The 15,457-nt window shown below is 44.4% G+C and overlaps 2 protein-coding genes across 2 annotated transcripts in view; both read left to right on the forward strand.

Moving 5' to 3' along the window:
* The first annotated feature begins 178 nt into the window (after positions 1-178).
* Positions 179-15,457, forward strand: part of TMCO1 (transmembrane and coiled-coil domains 1) — a 16,607-nt gene continuing 1,328 nt past the window's right edge. The window contains exons 1-6 of the mRNA XM_081193335.1: positions 179-337; positions 1,887-1,964; positions 2,640-2,699; positions 3,618-3,664; positions 7,478-7,545; positions 12,189-12,333. Of these exons, the coding sequence (XP_081049461.1) occupies positions 268-337; positions 1,887-1,964; positions 2,640-2,699; positions 3,618-3,664; positions 7,478-7,545; positions 12,189-12,333 (468 nt within the window). The 5' untranslated portion in view covers positions 179-267. The remainder of the gene's footprint in view (positions 338-1,886; positions 1,965-2,639; positions 2,700-3,617; positions 3,665-7,477; positions 7,546-12,188; positions 12,334-15,457) is intronic.
* The window catches only part of ALDH9A1 (aldehyde dehydrogenase 9 family member A1), a 24,931-nt gene continuing 21,666 nt past the window's right edge, over positions 12,193-15,457 (forward strand). Inside the window, exon 1 of the mRNA XM_081193312.1 lies at positions 12,193-12,333. The gene's annotated coding sequence lies outside the window, so the exon portion shown is untranslated. The remainder of the gene's footprint in view (positions 12,334-15,457) is intronic.

A 15,457-nucleotide genomic window follows, 5' to 3' on the forward strand; every position in this document is an offset into this window, starting at 1 on the left:
GCACCGCGGGGGGAAGCTGAGAGAGAGGCCGCGACCGTCCAGGCCGCTGATTGGGGGAAGGCCCCCTCCGTCCCTCCCCCGCGTCCTGGCAGGGGAAGCTTGCGATTGGCCGAGCGAGAGCCGCGTTCTCTGCGCTGTCGAGACCGAGGACAAGCTCGCCTAACCGCCAGGAGGGACGCAGAGGCCAGCGAGGCCGGGAGCAGAGCGGTGCGTGTCTCGAGAGCGCCTCGCGGATTTCCGGTTGGGCCCAACTTCCGGCCGCCCAAGATGAGCACCATGTTCGCCGACACCGTCCTCATCGTCTTCATCTCGGTGTGCACGGCGCTGCTGGCCGAGGGTGAGGGGAGCCCCGGGCCGGGCGAGGGTGTTGCGGGGCGGAGAGGGCGGGCGGGGTGGCTTCTCCAGGCGAGAAGCGTCTGCTCGAGCCTCCCTGGGAGACACTCGCTGGCAGCCGTGGGGCGGCAGAGGCAGCGGAGCTCTCCCCATTCTGCAGGGATAGACAAAGGGATCCACCTAAATTTCCTTCTCGTTCTGAAAGGCGCAGGAATCTCGCCGCCCCACCTCGGCAACAGCCTCGCAACATGCTTTGAATTCCTCAAGTTGGAATTTCCAAATACTATTAAAAAATCCTGCCAGGGAGGGAGCTGAGTCGCACATGAGCAGGGGGGCAGCTGCATCAAGTAAATCAAGAAAAATACTTAACCAACTCAGGTTCTGCCCCTCCCCAACATGAAGCCTGTCTCCCCACCCCCAATGAATCCTCGCTATAACCATGGAGTTGCAGCGCTTCACCTTCAGGAGTGGATTAAGCCATCCTAGTATATACTAATTGTGACTTCATTCTAGATCCTTATGTAGCCAAACCAATGAATGCCAGTTTGCGCCGGGGGGGGGGGGAGTTGTGGACTGTCCTTGAATTCTTTGTCTGTACTGTGGTACCCTGGCTCTCAAACACCTTGGTACGCAAACAACTTGGAACCCAAACACTGCAAACCTGGAAATAAGTGTTCTGGTTTGCGATCTTCTTACGGAAGCCGGACGTGCTCCATTTTGGGTGTTATGCTGAGGTCTGTTTTTGCTATTTATATTGCATTTTTGTGGCTCTTTTTTGTGACTGTGTGGAACCCAGTTCAGCTACAGATTGATGGATTGTGTGACTGCAGTACATTATTGCTTTCATTTTATGGATTATTAGTCTCGTTAGATAGTAAAATTTATGTTAAATTGCTGTTTTAGTGGTTGTTTTTAAAAAGTTTGGAATGGATTAATCCATTTTGCATTATTTTCCATGGGAACGCGTGCCTTGGTTTTGGAACGGACCTCTGGAACGGGTTAAGTTTGAGAACCAAGGTACCACTGTACTGCAGCTACTGTTGCACTAGCACCTGCAATGGTTACAATGGTGTCTTCTTGCCATTCTGTAACTTGGGTGCAGGGAAGGAAGAGACATGTGTACATGGCACTTTCAGGAGCAGTGGTGATGTTGATGCTTGCAGTCCAACTTAAAATCCCAGTCTGTTATTTTCAGATGCTCCTACTCATGCACCAAAGCCTGTTTTAAAGCACCATCAATATCTCAAAGTTCATGTGCTCACAAGACCTACCATGATGGGCAACGGGCTTCATCTCTCTTGGAAAGTGACATCAGTTGCTAGGGGCTCCCACCTCTGACTTTGTGAATGATGGTTGAGTCATGCATGCTGTCACTGGGCTGGTGGAATCAGTTTGGGAATAGCTTGTAACTCATGGTACTGCAGTTGTAGGAGGGAGACCGTAAGCTACTAGGGCTCAAGTTACTGGGTTTGGAAGTCCTCTGGCAGTCATGCTGAGCGCTTTGTAGATACATCTGTTATTCTGTCTCCTGATTATTGTGCTACTTGTTTCAGGCATAACATGGGTGCTAGTTTATAGAACAGACAAGTACAAGCGGCTGAAAGCAGAAGTGGAGAAGCAGAGTAAAAAATGTAAGTTCAAATGCATGATGGAGCTTGTCTTGTCCCTCAACACTCCAATTCTGGGCAATATTTCTTTAAATTGAGCTTAACTGCTTTACCTTGAAATAAATGGACCCCTCATCATGGATTTGTCTGTAAACCACCCAGAGAATGCAGTTATATGGCTGATAAATAAATAGTCATGGGCTGTGTATTAATGTGAAACACTTCATGAGCTTTTGTGGCCTAGTGTCTGCTCCATCAGATCCATGATGTATTATTTTAAATAGGCATAGAGATAAAACTTTTAAAAGGGAGTAAATGTGAGCAGGAAGCTCAGCAAAGTTGGTGTTTTTAAAAAAAGAAAAATCAGTATTTTGTGCTTCATAAAGCTTATGTTACAATATGAACTCCATTCTGGAGGCTTTCACTTCTGGACACTTACAGCACCATCCTAAACATGTCTGCTCAGAAGTAAGACCCATTAATTTCAACAAAGCTAAACCAGTATAGAATTGAAGCCTTATAATAATATAATTTAGGCAAAAATAAGCATTTCATCATTATTAATTGCTTTTCAGCTCTTGCTTGCCATACCCATTGGTCTGATTTTTGTTATAGAGATTTCTATGAGGCCTGAGGGTCAATGGGAAGAGGAACCGTTTTCTTTATGAAAAAACTCACTGTGTTGTTTTATCTCTGCAGTGGAAAAGAAAAAGGAAACTATTACAGAATCAGCTGGCCGACAGCAGAAAAAGAAAATAGGTAACATTGGGGGCTACATGGTTTGTCATGTTTCAGTGTTCAGAGTGGGTAGGCCTGGGGGACAGATCTGGCCCAATTGCCTTCTAAATCCGGCCCGCAGATGGTCTGGGAATCAGCGTGTTTTTACATGAGTAGAATGTGTCCTTTTATTTAAAATGCATCTCTGGGTTATTTGTGGGGCCTGCCTGGTGTTTTTATATGAGTAGAATGTGTGCTTTTATTTAAAATGCATCTCTGGGGCATAGGAATTACTTCATATTTTTTTCAAAATATAGTCCGGCCCCTTCTGAAAAAGTTTGCTTTCCCCTAGTTCAGACAGTTTCATGAGGGAGTGAGGGAAGTGGTTTTCACACACACACTGTTGAAAAAAATCAAGTTCCTTCTGTAAATCATGCAGTATGAGACCAGCTCTTAAACTGTGCTTCCTGAAAACTTGTTATTATATTTATTTATTTATTTATTTAATCAAGAACATGTAATTCATTACATTACTCATTAGATAGTAAAATGCATGTTAAATTGCTGTTTTAGGGGTTGTTTTTCATCATCTGGAATGGATTAATCCGTTTTCCATTACTTTCTATGGGAAAGCACGCCTTGGTTTAAGAACGCTTGGTTTAAGAATGGACTTCCAGAGCGGATTAAGTTTGTAAACCAAGGTACCACTGTACTGTATACAGTTTTGCATTATTTGGATGGTTTGTATTGAGAAGCGCTCTTGAGCTTCCATGGGGAGGAACAGGATCGCTACTCTCTGTACTGAATGTCAGAGCACCTGAAGTGGGTTGGTGACCTTTACATGCCACAGACTTTCAGTATGCCTTTTTGTTGCTGTTTTCCTGCTGTAAGTCCCTTACAACCTTATTGGGAGCAAGTTCTTGACTTTGTGACCTGCAATCATTTGTTTCTCTTTTTCAGAGAGGCAGGAGGAGAAGCTGAAGAACAACAACAGGGATCTGTCAATGGTGAGGAAACAGAGCAAAGTGAACCTTTATTGTAAATCCCTTTGGGAAAGTGATTCCTAAATGAAGAAAGTAATAATAAGGAGTAGGAACTGGGGCAGCTTTTCAGAAAAGCAGCGTGTTTAACCTTCAGATATTACAACTAGGAAGTGAGACCAAATTCCACTATCTCTGTGGGATGCAACACTTAAGGAATAGATGATCGGTAGAAGTGAACTGAAGCGATGCCTAGTTTTCATATAAACTCAACAGCTACCATAAAGAAAAAGAAAAAAATCAACAGCTACCATCAACTAATGCAACATCTCACTTTTCCATTACTAATGCCTGTGAAGTATTGTCTGTCAGCCAACTCCACCTGCTTGATGTTCTTTTAGGCAGTAGAACACCCGTGCTCCTGTCTCTCTCACCTGTTGCACAGAGGCTCCTGCCAGGCTTGGATTCTGTGCCCAGTTGGCACCACCCTTGGCCACTTGCTGTGCAATTTACCTCTTCTGCTACATTATCTGCTATTGCAGATGCTATTGAAAAAACATTACTTATTACTTATAGTTCCTGGTGTTCAGTTTGTTCTTATGCTTTTATTCAAGATATTAACAAAATATTAAATTGACCATAAGATTATATAATGTTAGTACAAAATGTCAATTAAAACCCAGTTTTAATTGCATACATTATGTATACATTATGTATGTAATTGCATACATTAATTAAACAACACTGTTATGTTATATAAGGTAAAGGGGACCCCTGACCATTAGGTCCAGTCATGACAGACTCTGGGGTTGCGGCGCTCATCTCGCTTTAATGGCCGAGGGAGCTGGTGTACAGCTTCCGGGTCATGTGGCCAGCGTGACTAAGCCGCTTCTGGCGAACCAGAGCAGCGCACGGAAACGCCATTTACCTTCCCACCGGAGCGGTACCTATTTATCTACTTTCACTTTGGCATGCTTTTGAACTGCTAGGTTAGCAGGAGCAGGGACCAAGCAACGGGAGTTCACCCCGTTGCAGGGATTCGAACCGCCGACCGGCAAGTCCTAGGCTCTGTGGTTTAACCCACAGCGCCACCCGTGTCCCATGTTATGTTATATAAAACGGTAAAGGTACCCCTGCCCGTAGGGGCCAGTCTTGCCAGACTCTAGGGTTGTGCGCTCATCTCACTCTATAGGCTGGGAGCCAGCGCTGTCTACAGACACTTCCGGGTCACGTGGCCAGCGTGACGAAGCTGCTCTGGCGAGCCAGCACCAGCGCAGCACACGGAAACGCCGTTTACCTTCCCGCTATAAAGCGGTCCCTATTTATCTACTTGCACTTAAGAGTGCTTTCGAACTGCTAGGTGGGCAGGAGCTGGGACCGAACGACGGGAGCTTACCCCACCGCGGGGAATCGAACTGCCGACCATACAATTGGCAAGTCCTAGGCACTGAGGTTTTACCCACAGCTCCACCCACGTCCCTGCGCCACCCACATCCCATAGCACCCGTTATGTCATATACCGTATTTTTTGCACCATAACACTCACTTTTTTCCTCCTAGAAAGTAAAGGGAAATGTCTGTGCGTGTTATGGAGGGAATGCCTACAGGTGGCATGTTAGCCGCTTTGAGATTCCTTAAAGGGAGTGAAAGGCGGGATATCAAATCCAAACTCTTCTTCTTCTTCTTCTTCCTCCTCTAAAAACTACGTGCATGTTATGGTCGGGTGCATGTTATAGAGCAAAAAATACGGTAGTTAACATCTAATACAACTAATATCTAGCTGTGATTTCTGCATTGCAGGGAGTTGGACTGGATAAAGCTTGGCATCCTTAACCTATCATTCAGTGTACCCATACCAGTACTGATGTATCTATACCAGTACTGGGGGAATAATTGAAGGTTTTAATGTTTCCTATACATTTATTTATACCTTCCCTAATTTGTATGACATAAGCAAGTTTCAGAACTTTAAATAAGGATAAACACTCATATGATTGGAATGCTTGGGTTTTGTGCAGACAACAATGGAAGGTATTTTTGAGATCTGGCAGAGAATCCTAGGATGACCTTTATAGACTTGCTGGACCACCCCACCCCCGGAACACCTCTAAATAGTTGCATGTGGTGACCATGGATTGCTTGGGGAAGTAAGGTGTTCTGTAGGTTGTAGTGAAGTTTGACACTTGAATTGTACTTTGGCAACTAGTGAAGGATAGCTTATTTGAAACTCCTTAAGTGGCTTGTAATGTTTTGGTTCCCATTTGCTAACTGTAGGGTTAAGGCAGGCAGCGGTACAATACCTATGCAACTACATGATGCATTTAATTGTATGTCATGAGTCCTGACAGCCGTGCCCCAGGTATGGTGTTGGAATATGGAGGAGGATACGCCAAACGAGCAGTCTACAGTAAAGCACATCTCCCACCACCACCACCACCCCTGCCGCCAGTCCTTCCCCTGTGGAATGGGAGACTGATGCTAGTTGGTAAACAGTGGGCTCTCGGCAGGAAGAAGGGGCAGGTTACAGGATGCAGTGGTTCAAAGACTGGGATTGGGAAACCAGTGCATGTCAGTCCCAGCAGCATATTAAGACGGGACACACCTCTTATGAAGGAAGAAAAACTTCTCATTGAGACCTAGTAAGCAATCATGTTCTGAGCATGTGCCAACAAAATGGCCCAGTCTCATGAATGCCAATGCCACAGATGCAAAAGGTCAGCTCAACATTTCCTATTAGGAACCAAGTGTGAGCTTCAGGATAAAAGATGCTAACTCATAATAAAAAAATTCCTTCCAGTAGCACCTTAAAGACCAACTAAGTTAGTTCTTGGTATGAGCTTTCGTGTGCATGCACACGAAAGCTCATACCAAGAACTAACTTAGTTGGTCTTTAAGGTGCTACTGGAAGGAATTTTTTTATCATAATAAAAAAGAGCAGGGAAGATGCATAAAATGAGGCCATTGTTTTTTTTAGAGTCAGTATCACTGATAGGTTAGGAGGCAAGCTATTGGCGACTTTCACTGCTGACCTGAGCCCTTAAAATAGAAATAGGGATGGCTGTTTTGAATGGAGCCAACCATATTTAGACAATTTAACGAGTGCTAATGCTGTGTTAGTTTTGCCAGCCAGTTAAGTTTTTAAAATCTACTTTGCTTCACTTAGACTGAGAGCAAGTTGGCATCCGGAAGTCAAGTGCTAGTACAGAGGTCAGCAACCTAAGGCCCATGGGCCGGAAGCAGCCCATGAGGGTCGCTTAACCTGCCCAAAAGCCGCCCCCAAACCGAGCTGCCCGCTCAGTGAGTCCCCATGCACTGCGCTAAACCGGCGCAGCACAGCGCTGGGACTCTCTTCCGTGGTTCTGGAAATCACTTCTACGCATGCCCAGACACCAGAAATAGTGTCTGCGCATGTCCACGGCACCGGAAATCGCTTCTGCGCAGGCGCAATTTTCTGCGTCTGGGCATGTGCAGAAGCAATTTCTGGCACTGCGGACATGCGCAGATGCGATTTCTGGCGTTGCGTTGCGCCGGTCCAGCCCACGGAGGAGGTCCGCGGGAGTGATCCAGCCCATGCCCGGTAAGCCTTGCCGACCCCTGTGCTACTACATTTCCTGGTCTAACCTTCTATAGCCTTTGGGCTGAGGACCCCATAAACATCCAATGGCCTCACCAAGGTTGACTATTTAGTGGCTCCAGATCATGCATATGCACATCCCAGTTGATTCATCAGTTTTTGTGGGAGGAGACACTCAGTGGCGATAGTCACTTCTCCAATTTTTCCTCTCCAGGAAAAATTTGCCAGACACTAATATGGGTCCTCAATTGTTCTTTTGACTGCAGGTTCGCATGAAGTCCATGTTTGCAATTGGTTTTTGTTTCACTGCTCTGATGGGAATGTTCAATTCCATGTAAGTGGTCACCACTCTTCTTTTCTTTAAGAACTGTTAACAATGCTCTGTGTTCTCTTCTTCCTTCAGGGTACAGTGAGCCCACAACTTATGTCGGGGCTACAGTAAGCGCCCAGTGCCAAAACTGTATATAGCCAAAACACATTGGGTGATATGGCAGGTGGGATTGCCAGAGTTTATTTCCCACCCACCCCATTTGTAATTTTTTATTTTTTTGCCATGCGCATAAAGCTGAATATGCTCAAGTTAAATGCACATGTTGCAAGTATACTGTATATGTTTTCCATAGCTCACTGTGCCTTCCCGGGAACTGCATGGAATTAGCATAAAAGGAAACAGTGTTGGTGCAGACATGGTTGCAGCTGTGCAATAGCCATTCTTGCAAGTGGTTGATGTCAACTGTGTGTGTGTGTGTGTGTGTGTGTGTGTGTGTGTGTGTGTGTGAATTTATATATAAAGGGGGGTGGAAAGAAGAGGATAGGAAGCTTAATAGGGCCCATAGGGGCCCCTCATTCACGGTAGAGGAACATGAGGTGAGACAGGTTTTGAGGATGGCGAATCCGAGGAAGGCGGCTGGACCTGATGGCATCACTGGAAAGGTGTTGAAGGGCTGTGCGGATCAGCTGGCGAGGGTCTTTACTAAGATATTCAATAAGTCCTTACACCAGTCTATTGTCCCACCCTGCCTGAAGTCGTCAACTATTGTCCCTCTGCCTAAAAAATCCACAATCAGTAGTTTGAATGACTATAGACCAGTTGCACTGACTCCAATCATCATGAAGTGTTTTGAGAAACTGGTGCGCCGTCACATTATTTCCTGTCTTCCATCAACTTTTGACAACTACCAGTTTGCATACAGAGCAAATAGATCCACAGAAGACGCCATCAATACCACTCTCCATGCTGCTCTGTCCCATCTGGAGCAGCCGGGGAGTTATGTGAGGATGCTGTTTGTGGATTTTAGCTCTGCTTTTAACACTATCCTCCCCCATAGACTGGTGTCCAAGCTAGAGGCGATTGGACTCTCCAACTCCACCTGTCTCTGGGTTTTGGATTTTTTGTCAGAACGTTCTCAGAGGGTTAAAGTAGGGTCACACATGTCCACAGCCCTTAGCCTTAACACCGGCTCACCACAGGGTTGTGTGTTGAGTCCCCTGCTCTACACTCTCTATACGTATGACTGTACAGCCATCTATTCCAGCAACAAAATCATCAAGTTTGCTGATGACACTACGGTGGTGGGGCTCATTTCAGGAGGGGATGAGTCCGCCTATCGGGACGAGGTGGAGCGGCTCTGTGTTTGGTGTGGAGAGAACAATCTGGCTCTTAATACGGCTAAGACCAAGGAATTGGTGGTGGATTACAGGAAAAAAAAGGCGGACATTCAGCCCTTGTATATCAACGGGGAACGGGTGGAGAGGGTGGCGGAATTCAGGTTTTTGGGAGTAGCTATCGATCAGGGCATGACTTGGAGCGCACATACCACCGCTCTGGTGAAGAAGGCCCAGCAGAGAATTTATTTCCTCAGACTTTTAAAGAAGAACAATCTGAGTGAGAGACTGCTGGTGTGCTTCTACCGAGGCTCCATAGAGAGCATTCTTACATACTGTATTTGTGCTTGGTTCTCCGGTTGTACAGCTAGGGAGAGGAAGGTGCTCCAGAAGGTCATAACCACAGCCCAAAGGATTATTGGTCATCCTCTCCCATCTTTGGAAGAACTGTACGGTTCCCGTTGTCTTAGGAAAGCAAATAACATCCTGCATGATTCATCTCACCCGGGACACGGTCTGTTTGCACTACTGCCTTCTGGCAGGAGATATAGAAACATCAAGTCAAAGACAAATAGACTGAAAAACAGTTTCTATCCAAGAGCTGTGGCCTTTTTGAATGCTGTAACTCGATAGTGTGACCTGGGAGTTTGATGGGTGTGGTGTGGGTGTGGCTGGAATGTGGTTTGTTTGGTTGTTGTTGTTGTTTTGCTTTTGATGTTTTAAGGGATGGCATCCAATTTCGTTGCACTTTGTACAATGTTGCACTTGTGTAATGACAATAAAGAATCTATTCTATCTATTCTATTCTATTCTATTCTTAATTTCCTCTGCAGAGGAGAGTGGGTGTGACCCGAGTCTATCTAGCCATACAGCTCTGGTCCTTAACCCCTTCATTCACTAACTAGCAGGCATGCATAGTTATATTTGACTGCCACCTCCCACAAACTGAGTTGTGTATGTGTGACATAGGACCTGTGGAAGATCACAGAGCTATTTTCATGATTGCAGGGGAAAGTTGCAGTTTTCCAAATAATGGAATTAGACACTGTGACTTCCCAATAATTCCCATGTCATACACTCAAGCTGTCTGTCTGCACTGGCTCTTGAATTTCAGCTCAGACTCCAGCAAGATTTTTGGTCAAACATATGCATCTCTCTATTTGCAGTGAACTTCAATATTCTACTTTTATCCCAAATATTCAGTGTTACGGTTCTAGCAGAAATTAGCTGAGAGCTCCTCACACTAGCAATATGGATTCTCATTGGTAATTTTAGTATCTTTTCATAGTAGAAAAGGTGCTTTTCAATTCTCATTTATCTCCCCAGCATTTCTGTGAGATGAGCTAGGCTGAGATCAAGTAATCTGGTCATGCTTTATTAAGAAAGACCTTGACTTTGAGATGCTGGACTAGATTTTGGTCTGTTCCAGCAGGGTATTTCTTACATTATATTAAAAGTGAGTTTTTGTAAGAACTCTCAAAGTGACTTAGTCATATTCATTTTGATAATTAGATTAAATTCCTACATTCGTCTTTCTTCCCTAACGATGTAAAAGTCATGGGGCCCATACCCTGTAGCACTTCCTGATATTTTTTCTTTTAGCTGTGTCCAGAAAAGAAGACAGGAACCACGTAGAATATCACAACAATGTCAGAGGGAGATAAACATCCGTTCCTATCTGTTCTGCCAAAAATTCCTTTGCTCTCCAGTTGGCACTTACTGGAAGTGCAGCTCCTTGTATTGTTAACTCTGCAGGAAGAAACACTCATTTAAGAGTTTACAGTACCAGAAGCACCTGCTGAAAATGAGAGAGAGCTTCATATAGCAATGCACTATAGGACATGCAGTTGGAAACTAGTTAGCCTAGAGCCCACCATCTACATTTGTCCCCACAGTAACCTTGGTTAAGGAGCATTATGCACTTCTCTCCCTGCCAGGAGCTTAAAATGCACAAGTTTCTTTTCTCCTCTGTATAAGTAGAGCCTGGAAGAAACTTCGTTCCCCTTTGGAAATTCATAAAATGTTTTCAAAACCCAGTTTGGTTTCTGAGAAGTTTGTCCCTTATTTTATGTGCTGTTGCTCTCCTTCCGTTAAAGGATCTGAACACTGAGTGACAATATTGGACCTGAGCGATCTGAGCTCAGCTCCAAAACACAGTTGTACAGCCTTCAATCTGTATACCTCAGAGGGTTGGGGCAGTGGATGAAGTACTCTGAAGTACTGAAGTAAACAAAAGGGTTTTTCTTTATCTCTGTACACCTAAAGAAATTGTGGTTGCTCTAATCAGGAGAGGAATAATCTGCTTTGAACCAAATACTATATATAGTTAAATTTGTCGTTTTCACCTGGGAGCTACAAATTTCTTGTAGTCCTTGTAGTATTCCAGTGGCTTAAGGTTCCTGGTGGCACACTCTTCACAATCGGATTGTTTCTGGGTAAGTTTTACTACAGTCAAAGCTCGGCTCCCGAACGGCTCTGTTTTGGAACATTTCAGCTCCCAAACGCTGGATACCCAGAAGTAAATGCTCCGGTTTTCGAACGTTTTTCAGAAACCGAATGGCTTCTGGAGAGTTTTTTTCTTTTTTCTCCATTGACTTTGCCCGCTGCCCTTTGATCCTCGGTTGTCAGAACGTTTCGGAAGTTGAGCGGTCTTCCAGAACAGATTATGTTAGACAACCGAGGTTTGACTGTACCAGCATGTGTTTACAGACTTACAGTGGTACCTCGGGTTACATACGCTTCAGGTTACAGACTCCGCTAACCCTTAAATAGTACCTCGGGTTAAGAACTTTGCTTCAGGATGAGAAGAGAAATTGTGCTCCAGCAGGAGGCCCCATTAGCTAAAGTGGTGCTTTAGGTTAAGAAGAGTTTCAGGTTAAGAACAGACCTCCAGAACGAATTAAGTACCACTGTATCCCATAATTTTTGGCACAAACAGCTCTAAGGTCAAACTGTCAGTTCAGTTCAGCAGCTCTTACAATACCATAAATCTGGTACCTCTGAGTGATTTAAGTTAAGATGGATTCTTTAGCGTATTTCCTGGATATAGCCAGAATATGTCAGTCAGAAACAGTGTCCAGGCGGAAATCGCTGAAATGTCTGGGAAAATCCAGACGTATGGCAACCCATGTTGGAAGTCTAGATTTTGGTGAATTTCCAAAAGCTCAATGACTCCCCCCCCCCCAAAAAAAAGAAACAACTTTTGTGTCTCGGTTTTCACTTTTTTGAAATATGGCAACCCTCTTAATGTTATGGATTGAATGTTACACTGTTTGGCTTAAATGCTCCATCTGCTGCCTTGTTTGGAGAATGTGAGTCTGGACCACAGACAACTTGTACTGATAACCAAGTACATCTGTATGCTTTTCCCAGATTTGATGGCCGAGTGGTTGCCAAGCTCCCCTTTGTGCCACTTTCCTACATCCAGGGTTTGTCCCATCGTAATCTTCTGGGTGAGGATTATACAGATTGCTCCTTCATCTTCCTCTACATTCTCTGCACTATGTCTATTCGGCAGGTAAGTGCTACTCTGTGGAGGGTTGCCTTATTCAGAAACTTTGTTTGGAACACCATGTTTCACATTTTATTACTTTTATCATAATTGATAAGAGAGGGCTGGCACAACTACAATGCTGTGATATAAAGATGCAGCCGTAGCCGCCTTCTCTTCCTCCTTTCCCCTAACCTTCCACCATTTTGATACTCATTCATATGAGCTTGATATTTTCTCTTGGGCTTATTAAATAACCACTCATTCAGGGGGCACTTGTATCAAATAAGAATTGTCTCCAGATTATTGTAAATGAGTGAGCACTGCTCTCCCTTATTTTTGGAGGCCACAAATGACTAGCGTAAGTATTTTTGTTTTGACTGTGTTTGTAAGCATATCTGAAGTCTCGTATTATAATTGTGGTATTTCATGTCCGTGTCCTCGGTATCCTTGCCTTTGTACTTCCTATTTTAAAAACAGCCAAATTCAACTCAGAAATTGGCAGGACATGCTTAGCAGTTACAGACTCATATAAGAGCAAGTGATCTTTTACGTAAACTGGTCATAAGTTCTTAGTGCTGAAAACAAACCAGCAGCCATTGCAGCTGCTAAAACGGAAGAGTAACATGGTCCCAATAACTAGCTCTGGTTAACAGGTGCCTCATTCTGCATGGGCTAAAGTTTCACAAGCACCACAGAGGCCGTCCCATTAGACATTGCAATACAGTAACTCCACAAAATATGCTGGGGCTACATTCTGGGGAAAGCGGCAAAAGCCAAAATCGCATGTAGTCAAAACACAATAAGTGCAAGGGTGGGTGGGACGGCCAGTCTTTTTTCCCTGGACTCCCACCCCCTTTTTTGTTTTTTGTAGAAGCGGAGAAAGCTGAATGCATGCAAATTAAATGTGTGTACATTAATGTATAAACATTATAATATATTGTTTGGAATCTGTTGATGAGTGGAAGTACATTAGAGAGACATTGCAGTATTGCAGAACTGTTGATTGGAAGAGGGTAGCAGAGATTTGACTCTTTCACACTTCGGGGAGGAATGTTTGAGGCCATTGCACTGGTGATCTCCAGGAGATGTGAATAGCTTAGGTCTCAATTGATTTGCCCTTGGATGTTTTGATGTTGAGGAAATGTTTTGAGCCTTGGCTGGGACACTTCTCACTCCTGACTTGAGCTTGAGGTTGCCTGAAATACCTCCCTGCAGTAAGCAACTTCCTCTGTGCTGTTTCCATGTCCCCTTGGCACGTCAATCCTGCCTTGGAGTTCTTCCTGCTTCCTGCTGAGGGTGTGAAGTGCTGCATGGATTGTTTTTCAAGGACCCTTAAGTGGCTGGGAAAGTTGACCAACATCTGGACTGGGTGTGAAGATGTACATCCTGTCCCTTGTTTGTTCTTCCTCTGCTCACTCCATGTGACAATTTGGCTGATTAAAATGACTCAAGGCAGATTGTTCCCATTTCCTCTTCCATAACTGAGTTGCCTCTGTTAGCATGGATTAATTTATGGAACCTTAAAGACTAACCAGTTTTATTACAACATAAATATTCATGGACTAGAGCTCATTCATCCAATGCATACAGGGTGAGATGCTCTATTGTCGGGGGGGGGGGGTCATACAGATACATATGCAGACATACCGTGTAAATGGGGGTTGGGAGAATTTAAAGTTGGAGTTGAATGGAGCGCAAAAGTATAGTCAGAGATAATTCAATTAGAGCTTAACCATAGGCAAAACTATCATTCACAACAGGAGTGGTGGGCAATGCTGATATGATTGTGTCAAATGGTAGCATGATTAGATCTTAAGTTTATGCTAAAGCAGCACAGTGATGTGTCCCAGCAGCAGTTATTGGTAATAGAGTAGTTTTAGCATTGCTGAGAAAATTCAAACACGTAGTGGGACAAGAAATGGAGTGTTTTGCTTTGTATGTGTGTGAGTCACTCTGTGCTCCCTCCACTTTGATCTGTGTTTGGGGTTCCATGTCACTCTGTATAAAACAGAGCTCTCGATCCCTGTTCACCATAATGCAGAATCTAAAAACTGTGAATTTTTGTCAAAATGAATGAAATTTGCTATCCCCAAAGTGGATTAAACATGCCCAATTGCAGACGGGACTTTTGTGGCAGAAGTAAAAAGGATTCACTCTCCTCCATAATTTATTTTAATTTTATCTCAACTGGTCTATCACTGTACAGCTCCCATTGAAGGTTTGTGAGCGTGTCATCACAACCCTGGATTTGCATAACGTCAGAGTGAAATTGGGGAGCAAAGACAAGGCTGGTTGCGCAACAGCTGTGGCATGGGAGCCAGGAAGGAGAAACAGAGAGAGGATAGAAGTAGTTGTTTTAAACAACAGCAGAAGTTTGAGTGAAGTGGGTATAGGGAATCACTGAGAGGAAAATGGTGGTTTTAAACCTCAGCAGAGGTTTGAGTAGAGTAGGGGTGAAGTAGTTGGTGGTTTTTATGTTGATCTTTTCTGTGAACCACCCTGAGACCTCCAGGTATAGAGCGGTATATAAATTCAATCAATCAATAAGAAGGGGGGGAAAGTGGTGATTTCAAATAATGGCAGAGGTTAGAGAGCAGGGGATGGTGGGGGAAGTGACAGTTTGAAGGAAGGACTGAGTACAGTTTGGAAAGGTTCTGTTGTGCTAAGTGTTTTGGTGTTAGCTTCTGTGTTGTAATCTCTGCTGTTTCTCCTTGTTACAGCTGGGGGGGGGCGTTATTTGAGGGGGGAAAGTCCACTAGTGTAGGTCCATCCCTGCTTTACTCAAACTTCTGCTGTTGATTAAAATAGCCCCGTTTTTCCTTTCAGCATCTCTCCTTTCTTGCTGCACTGTTCTCTCTTCTGTTTCTCAGCTGCCTTGTGCACGAGGATGCAAGAGCCCTCAAATATCCCATAGCACCTTCATACAATGTGTGTCACTCCTGGTTTCTTGCGTTGTCTCAACATGAAGGTCCAGGTTCAGTGTAGTAATTTTGAACATACATTTAATCTACAAGCAAACACTGCTGTCTGTGTAGGCAATGTCTAACTGAGCAAACTTAAAGATTGGGGGGTGCACAAAGAGGGCCGCAGAATATGAGAGAGGATAATGGTCTGGGAGCAAGAGAGTTGAGAAGAGTGAGGAGGGGGG

The sequence above is a fragment of the Podarcis bocagei genome (genome assembly GCF_964188305.1).
Source record: "Podarcis bocagei genome assembly, chromosome: 5".
NCBI lineage: Eukaryota > Metazoa > Chordata > Lepidosauria > Squamata > Lacertidae > Podarcis > Podarcis bocagei.